At 38.9% G+C, this 9,418-nt stretch overlaps 1 protein-coding gene across 3 annotated transcripts in view; it reads right to left on the bottom strand.

Moving 5' to 3' along the window:
- The window catches only part of camkk1b (calcium/calmodulin-dependent protein kinase kinase 1, alpha b), a 30,895-nt gene that overhangs the window by 14,215 nt on the left and 7,262 nt on the right, over positions 1-9,418 (bottom strand). Inside the window, exons 13-17 of one of the 3 annotated variants that reach the window (XM_014025221.1) lie at positions 7,999-8,086; positions 7,808-7,936; positions 7,462-7,565; positions 5,213-5,263; positions 4,501-4,879 (exon numbers count right to left, since the gene is read on the bottom strand). In XM_014025221.1, coding sequence (XP_013880675.1) covers positions 4,798-4,879; positions 5,213-5,263; positions 7,462-7,565; positions 7,808-7,936; positions 7,999-8,086 — 454 coding nt within the window. In that variant the 3' untranslated portion in view covers positions 4,501-4,797. Of the gene's footprint in view, positions 1-4,500; positions 4,880-5,212; positions 5,264-7,461; positions 7,566-7,807; positions 7,937-7,998; positions 8,087-9,418 lie in introns of those variants that run through there. The other 2 variants (XM_014025222.1, XM_014025224.1) reach the window with 2 other exon arrangements.

The raw sequence follows: 9,418 nt of genomic DNA, 5'->3' as shown, positions 1-9,418 counted from the left end.
TCCATCCATCCATTCACCCAATCCATCCATCATCCCTCCCTCCCTCTATCCATCCATCCATCCATCCATCCATCCATCCTTTTAAACATCCATCCATCCATTCACCCAATCCATCCATCATCCATCCATCCATCTGTTCGTCCATCCATCCATCCATCCATCTGTTCGTCCATCCATTCATCAGTATTAAACATGATTAGACCTCCTCTGTACTTAGACCCATTTTTTCTTTATGGGTTTGATTCAACATAAATTGCAACTCAAAGATTGAAAGAAACTGTGCTGCTCCAGAAACATCAGCCCATTAGAAGTAAGGACAGAGGGAGAAAAAAAAGCAATGAAGAGGGAAAAAAAGAGAAGAAAAAGGGGACCAAGAACAGACAGGGGTCTATAAATAGTCTTCCCTGCAGCCTGAGAGTAGACAGTGAGTAGACCAGAGACATCGATGTGACAGCCTCCCCACTAAAGACACTTTGTGCCTCTGCATGAAAACGAAGGGTTCAAAGAAGTCTGATTCATCAGTTTTACTCCTAACTGAAAAATAAACAAAATTATTTTAAATTACACAACAAACTCTCAGTTTTTAGGATCTTCTTGCAGAATAAGGTTATGATAAAACACAGAAAGCTGCATTTTCCCCTCTTTCTGGCACAAAGGCAGCTGTTATGCATGACTGCTCCAGAATAAATTATTCAAACCAACATTTAGACTTTGTATTATTTATCGAAAAGTGACAAGATTCAGAGGAAATATTTTAAAATGCTATTTTAGGGCGCTGTCCTCCCAAAACGTCCCAAGATGCACCTCGTCTATCAGTATTCACTTCCAACTTTTCTAATTATATCATTTTTTTTAAATATCAGATGCATTTTTTTTATAACTTCAGAGACTTGTGTGATGAACAGCAGTTTGTAAAAGGTGAGTCTAAAATTAATCCTGGTTATGTAACACTGTGTTCTTTGAAGGCCTCATATTTCAGAACTGCAGCCGTTAAAAATAAAACAAGAGATCTGAAATGCTGCTTTTTAAACTACGGATCTTGCTGCTTTGAACATTTCAACTGCAAGAAATGTGAGTAAAAAGCTGCTCCCCTTCATGTGAGTTTCTTCTGCAGTGATAATTTAGGTTTCAGCGGGTGTGTGAAACCTTTTAATTGTAGTACGGTGGGAGGATCCCGCTCAGCTCTCTGCTGGGGAAGGTGGATAGAACCTGAACATATTTTCTGTTTTCAGTGCTTTCGCATTGAAACATCTCGCCTCTGCTCCTCGTCATGACATTCTTTCACCCCAACAGCCGTGCTCCACTTTACAACCGGCTCCCCAGGTGCCAGCTGGTTGATAAATCATACCTTGCCTTGTTTGTGGGTCCGCTGTCTGTTATCTAAGCTGGTGACTCATTATGCATGTGGGCCCGGGGGATTCCCCACAGTGTGAGGGAAGAAGCGGGCCTCTGTCACTGTGCGGCCTGCAGGGGACGTCGCAGTTGGACCGACGGGGTCAGACGCAGGGAATAACAGCTCGGAGACGAAGTACGAGGCTCTGTGCTGGCTCTGAGCGTGGAAACTAAAAAGGAGTTAGGGCGTGGGAGCAGACGTTTCCTCTGACCACCGGAGAAACAAGGACACCACAGTTACCACCTCCCCAAACAAAGACTCTATTAAATACAGTAGAGAAGGACACGAGAGGCTCAGGCAGGATGCTGGACTGCTACGGGAGTAACAAGAAAAAAAAAAAAGAGCAGTCATACAGTGAAGTTACTACTGTGTATAAATGCTGTATTGTGCTGTTGCGTGGCAACTGTTTCCACAGAAATCTTTGCTCAGAAACACTCCTCTTCGTTCGGTCGTCACATAACTGCATCGAGCAGAAAAATGGGCTGACTGCAGGAATACGAATGAACCTTTCGAGTTGGCAGAGAGCATTTTTGTAGTTAAAATCCTTTTACAGATAATCCAAGGCTGGAAAAACAAACGTGTTATTTTTCTAGTTTTTCCACATTTTCTTATATTTCAGGATCCAAACTTTTTATTTTTTGTTGTTTTGGGATTTTACTGGATTAGATAAACCACCTCAGGACTGCTGTAACTTCAAGAATAATGATTGAAGGCTTTTATCACAACAGCAAATACTTAATGTTTTGTTAATGTTTGACCTGATCTGACACTAAAATACAGCGGGTAAAATAAGTATTGAACACGTCAACATTTTTCTCAGTAAATATATCACTAGAGGTGCTAATGACAAGAAATTTTCACCAGATGTTGGTAACAACCCAAGTGATCCATACATACAAAGAAATCAAACCATAAATGTCCAGAAATGAAGTTATTTGTAATAATGTGGAATGGCACAGGGAAAAAGTATTGAACACATGAAGAAAGGGAGGTGTAAAAAGGCATGGAAAGCCAAGACACCAGCTGAACTCTCTCAGTAATTAGAAAGCAAGCCTGCCCCTTGTCAGTGCAAGTTAATATCAGCTGGTTCAGTCCCAAATGATGGYCAGGTATCACAAAAGAACCATCTGATGATGGGTAAAAGTAAAGAGCTCTCTCAAGACCTTCACAACCTTATTGTTGCAAAGCATAATGATGGCATCGGTTACAGAAGAATGTCTAAACTTCTGAAGGTTCCAGTGAGCACTGTTGGGGCCATAATTCAGAAGTGGAAAGAACATCATTTCACCATAAACCGACCACGACCAGGTGCTCCTCACAAGATTTCTGATAGAGGAGTGAAAATAATTATCAGAAGAGTTGTCCAAGAGCCAAGGACCACTTGTGGAGAGTTTCAGAAAGACCTGGAATTAGCAGGTACGTTTGTTTCAAAGAAAACTATAAGTAATGCACTGAACCACCATGGCCTGTATGCACGCTCACCACGCAAGACTCCACTGCTGAAGAAACAGCATGTTGAAGCTCCTTTAAAGTTTGCTGCACAACATTTAAACAAGCCTGTGTAATACTGGGAGAATATAGTCTGGTCAGATGAGACCAACATTGAACTGTTTGGATGCCAGAATACACATCATGTTTGGAGGTCAAATGGCACTGCACATCAGCCCAAAAACACCATACCAACAGTGAAGTTTGGAGGTGGGAACATCATGGTGTGGGGCTGTTTTTCAGCATATGGTACTGGCAAACTTCAAATAATTGAAGGAAGGATGAGTGGGAAAATGTACAGAGACATTCTTGATAAAAATCTGCTTCCATCTACCAGGATGATGAAGATGAAACGTGGCTGGACATTTCAGCAAGACAATGAGCCCAAACACAAAGCCAAGGAAACTCTCAGTTGGTTTCAGAGAAAGAAACTAAAGCTGCTGGAATGGCCCAGCCAATCACCTGACCTGAATCCAACAGAAAATCTATGGAAAGAACTAAAGATCAGAGTTCATAGAAGAGGTCCACGAAACCTTCAAGATTTGAAGACTGTTTGTGTGGAAGAATGGGCCAAAATCACACCTGAGCAATGCATGCCACTAGTTTCTCCATACAGGAGGCGTCTTGAAGCTGTCATTGACAACAAAGGCTTTTGTACAAAGTATTAGATAAATTTCAGTAAGTGTGTTCAATACTTTTTCCCTGTGCCATTCCACATTATTACAAATAACTTCATTTCTGGACATTTATGGTTTGATTTCTTTGTATGTATGGATCACTTGGGTTGTTACCAACATCTGGTGAAAATTTCATGTCATTAGCACCACTAGTAATATATTTACTGAGAAAAATGTTGATGTGTTCAATACTTATTTTACCCGCTGTACCTACAAATCATGAAACCAGTAAAACTGACAGCAGCAGTGATGACAACAGATACATAAACTTGAAACAATTATTGGAAATAGTTCATTTTCTCAAGGGAAACACGGCTGTTTGTAATAAGCTGGAGGCTGAAGGTCCAAACCAGGAAAATGAACTGGATTCTTGGTCCAAAAGATAGAAAAACCTCTGCTCAAACATAAAACCTTTATCGTGTGTTTGTGGAACTTTTTCAGCTACACAAAAAATATAATTTTTGCACAACTTTGTAGAAACACAAACAAGTCTCTCAGGTTCAAACTGCATCCTTTTTTTTCATCCAGTGAATTTGAAAAGTTGATGAATTTTTCTCGATATGGATTGAATCTCATCATTAAAGAGGCGATGGTGAGAACCACCGACCTAAAGGATGTTTTATTCTTTTCAGTGGGAGAAATAAAGTGTAAACGCCCAGAAAAACTGATGACAATCAATTTATATATATATATATATATATATAAATTTCACCAAATAAACATTTAGAACTTCAAATAAGACAACAGAATCTCAGACTGATTGAAACAATTAATGCTATTATATAGTTTTAGCACTATCTAGTTTTAGAAGTGAAATATTTGTGCATTAAATATTTCAAAATGAGTCTCAGAAGAAAACAGCAGAAATAATGTGACAATGCTCCCATCTAGTGTTTGATATCCAGAATTACAGCTGAGCTGCAAACAAAACCAGCATTCAAGTTCTGTTTAAATATTTATTTCCTTCAGATGAAAATGTTTGCTTTCTGTAGCTTATTTACTTTTTTGCATCCATAGATTTAATTTTCAGTGCATCACGCCAGCTGCAGCGGAAATATCAGTTCTGATTCAAAGCACGCAAATGTGTCAATTTAAACAAATTTAAGATATTTTTCAGAAAAAAAATTATAAAACAGAGGAAAGCGAGCTGGAAAATACAAGAAGAAAAAAAGGGAAGAATGACATAGAGAAAGGTAGAAAATCAGATTTTTTCCAGCTTTAATCTGTAAATGTGTCACTTTAATCTGCGCTCTCCGGAAATGTTTCGTCTTCGTACAAGTCCTCCAACTCTCCTTCTCTGCTTCCCTCTTTGCTGATTTTTCTGTGGGTGACAAACGTTTGTTTTCATTACGTCGCAGGTGGAAGGACGAGGAGGAAGAGGAGCGGGGAGGCTAGACTAAAAATGTCAGGGGATTGTATGCCTTTTAAAGCACAGCTCATCATTTTTCTGCGTCCGTATCGCCATCAAGATGGGCGGAGGACGGAAAAACCCAACAGAAACTGTCAACAAGTTTTTATTTTAGGCCCAGATGACAGCTTTGTTTTGTCTCGTCTGGTTGAAATCCTCTTAAAGCTGAACAAACAAATGATGAGCTGAGCGGAGGGTGAAGCTCTAAGAGTGAAGCTCAGCCTAAAATGCTTTTGTAACATTTACCTCAGGGAGGGATGAGGCAAAGGCGAAGACCCCAGTGAGCCCCATAAACCCCTGCAAGAACAAAACCTTATTATCTTTAAACACATCTTATGCTGCAGCAGAAAAAAAAACTGTTTTAACATGAAAAAAACATTTACTGTCAGTGAATATGAAGGAGCAGTTAGTTTAGTTTGAGGATAAAACTAAAACATGAAAATTTCTGTGATTTTCAGTCAGAGTTTGTGAACTTCAGTTCATCAGTTTTTCTCTTCATTTATGACAATATGGACCAATTTGTCTGAAATAAAGGTTAATAATAATGTTTTAAAGGGTAGGAAGTTATTTAACACTTGATCCTGTGATCGTGGAAAAGATGTTTTTCAAATTAATGATCTGCATCAAGCAAAATAACCTTAACTGTCAACAAAAAATCTTTTAGCAGTCATACGGAAACATCTGTGCTGAAGAGTGAAACTTCTTAGATTCACAGTTTAAAGGAGACATATCCTGCTTTTGGGGTCTTTATAAAGTGGAACTGCAATGCTTTGGTCTCAATTCTGAGCTGTGTCTCAGGTCAACTCATTTTGAGGCTGTCTCTTTAAATGCTTCCCACCCCGCCCCCCTCCAGCTTCCAGAGCGGTTCATTCTAATTTGACAGAGGGGTTTACGACTATATAGCTGCGCAGAAAAGTTAATTAATTAATTAAGACGTCAACAAGGGAAGACTTGTCCATCCAGCCTTACATGTTGGAGCCAGAGGAGAATGAAGACCACCAAACTGCAGTTGGTAAGTCCAGACTTTAGTTGGCAGTTTAGTCGCAAATAATTTGACTCAATAGTTCAGAAAACATCATGGAGGATACAGAAAACTGAACGGGTTGAAAAACACGACTCAAACAGATTATAAAGATATTTAGCAGCAGGAGAGACTAAATTAAACTTTCTGCACTCTTACAGACTCGAAGTCCACAACAAAATGTATTTAATGGCAAAAAAAGTGGATTTTGCATTATGTCTACTTTAATAAAACCTCCTATCAGAGAATGGCAGAACATTAGATTTGATCTTTTGGACCAACAACACGTGAAAACACAAGACGTTTGCTTCATTTTGTTGAGGTATTATATGTTAGTAGGGATGGGTCCCTTCGACATTTGAATCGATTCGATACCAATATCCAGTACCGGTACTTAACTGTACCAATTTTCAGTACTTTGTGTGTGTTGTGATGTTTTTTAAAACATACTTCTCAATATACAGTATAAAATTTAACAAATATCAAGACAACATCCAACTCCTTGTATTATAACATCAGTCGATTAACTAATTTCTTTAAGGTGAAAACTCTTGAAAACAACAACTGTTTTGTCTTATTGAACAAATTAAAGTCCAGCTCCACGTGTTTCTATTGATGTCATTTCCCTGCTAGAAAAATTGTGTGACGTGAGCTCCTAAACTGTGCTGCTTTAGTGGAGGTCTGATTTGAGAAACTACTTCCTGGTTTGGGTTCTGTGTTGCTGGAATAGTTGAGCCAAAGATTTCAGACGTGTTTTCAGCTGATGAAAACACTCCTGTTTGAATGAGACCTCAAACAGACAGGAGGCGATGAGGAGACGAGAAAGGCAGGAATGGTAAGAAGGAGAGGGTTCAAATCATTTATAGGCTGAAAAACAGAGAACTGCAGAGGACAGCAGGAAGACTAGAAATAAAGTATTGTTTTTCTGTTTGCTCACTAAAACAGATGAAACGTTTGTCCAAAACAAAATGACTTATTCAGCAACAAGGAGCGGAGGAGCTTTACTTTACTAAATTCATCAAGATTTCGTCTTTACAGCAAGACCTGGAGTAAGACGTTTCAGTGAGTGGGAGAGAGTTTGCTGCTGATGGCTGTGAGGAGGAGGAGGAGGAGGAGGAGGATATAGTTGCACATCTCTTCACACGGAGGTGTAATTAGCTGCAGCCCTCACTGACAAACCCCTCTTGTTGGTAGAAAACAGAAGCAGCCCGTCCTTTGCTGCTGCAGCTGAAGCCCCCCGTTCAGCCTTTTTAAAGATGCTTTTAGTGAACCCTCAAAACTCAAACCCGAAACACAACAAACGCAACACAAGGAGCTCGTCAGAATCCAAAGGTCCGGGCGCTTTGTTGCCGTGTGAAGCGTGGAACTGATCTATTTTTAATCCAAGCATCTGCTGGCTGTTTTGTTTTGTCAGAGGCCTAATCGCAGAGCTGGCAGAGTGCAGCGGAGAGGATTTGCTGAGTAGGCTACTTACGTAAGAAGACCTCCAGGGGCAGACATGGACCTCTCTGCTCGCCTGCCCTGACACTCAAAGGGATTACTGAAAGACCGCTTCCTCAGCATGGACTTCACCAGAATCTGAGGTGGCATCACAGAGAAAATAAACACAGCTCTGATAAGAGTTAAATACAGTGTGTGTATTAAAGTTGTTTAAAAGTCTCATCTTTTTATGTTTTCCTGGAAAAATTAAAAAATAAGTCTTATTTTTGGTGCTTTTGGAACAGATTCTGATGAATCAGCATAAAAAAACTGAACTGTGGAAAGACTTTTTCTTCTCATAAAAATGATTCAAACACTTCGGACGTCAGATGAAAACTCACCACGGTGGAAAGGCTGGGGATGAGTTTGACGCTGTTCTGCACCTCCTCGTCGGTGACCTCCACCGCCGTGCAGTGCTCCTCCTCCAGAGGGAGCGGGTTGGAGCCGTTCTCCGTCACCCACGGATGGAGCTGCGACACAACGCGCATGTTTGAAACATGTTTATCATGTTCAAAAGCTGCGGCGTTCTCACCTTCATCTCAGGGAGGGTGATTCTTAACGCAGGGTTTTTATGCAGAGTCTTCTCAATGAGATCTTTCAGCTCGTTGCTTATTGATGGCCTGTTGATAAAACAAAAACAAAAATAGGGGAATAACATGTTAAACAATTCACATTTTAATACTTAGCCTGGTAAAACTAATACAAAGATCAACGATTTACCATAAGCTTTGGTACATATGAAAAAATAACTTTTCATTTAATTACTAAAAAACTCTAATATGTGTGTCTTAAATATGTGTTCTAAATAGACAATAAACACCGTGGATGAAACTAAAGAACAGTGATGTGATGGTCAAATTTTTTTCAAGAGGTTCAAAAAATACATTGATTAAATTGTAGGGGTGTAAGAAAATATCAATACACTGAAATATCGCGATATTTCATTTCCCGATACTGTATCGATTCTCTAAAGCCCTGTATTGAATTTTTATTAAGGTTTAAAATGTCAACTTTCCTGTTCATTTTTATGTTGTAGTTCAGCCTCTGACCACTAGTTGGCAGCAGTGAGCCAGCCATTTGGCTCCTCTACCTCTTGAGCGCCAGAGAGTAACGGTAGCATTAGCATTGTAAGTAAACATTAGCTTCATGCTCCGATAGCTGAATCTGAGTGGAAAAGACCGACACCCTCTGCCTTCTAAGCTGAGGTAAGGTTACCAGAGTCCTTTATTAGTCAGAATGTCTGTATTTTAAGCCAAATTTAAGTGTTTCGTGTGCTTTTTTCCAATAAATCACTTTCTGGATGCAGGTCAGCTGATCCCAGAAACTCTGTGTGCAGCAGCTTCATATCATGTTTACTGAACTTTATGACAATACATATTATAATAATAATATAATATATATAATATAGGCTGTTAAGTGTGTTGGGTTAGCATACTGTTATAGTAAAATAATAGAGCCACTAAAAGCTGCCACAAATATATTTTCAAACTATTTATTGGCAAATGTAGTTTAATAATTGTAAACATGTATGAAATAAAAAAATATGGAACAAATAAAATACATACAAAACATACTGAGTTTTTGATTTAATAGAATTTTTGGACAAAAAAATTGCAATGTGCCGCCTTGCTTACAGTATCGCAATATATCGTGATATATCGTATCCTGACCCCTTTGTCATGATATGTATCGTATCGCCAAACACACAACCCTATTAAATCGATTTATATGCTTAATATAAAGCTTCAAATTTTACAGGTTAAAAAACAATCATTTGTTTCATACGTTGTTGTATTCTGTTTTTATTTTTGTAGCTTTGAGATTTCTTGGACAAAAAAAGGGAACAGGTGTCAAAAATTAATTTAATTTTTCTCTATTTAATGAATTTATGTGGAAATAAAAGACTCCAGCGTCAAGATCTACTAACAAAGGCTTATTGCTTCTTTAAAATC

The sequence above is a fragment of the Austrofundulus limnaeus genome, unplaced genomic scaffold (assembly GCF_001266775.1).
Source record: "Austrofundulus limnaeus strain Quisiro unplaced genomic scaffold, Austrofundulus_limnaeus-1.0 Scaffold462, whole genome shotgun sequence".
NCBI lineage: Eukaryota > Metazoa > Chordata > Actinopteri > Cyprinodontiformes > Rivulidae > Austrofundulus > Austrofundulus limnaeus.
The sequence above is the reverse complement of the archived record's forward strand: the minus strand, read 5'-3'. Positions and strand labels throughout refer to the sequence as shown.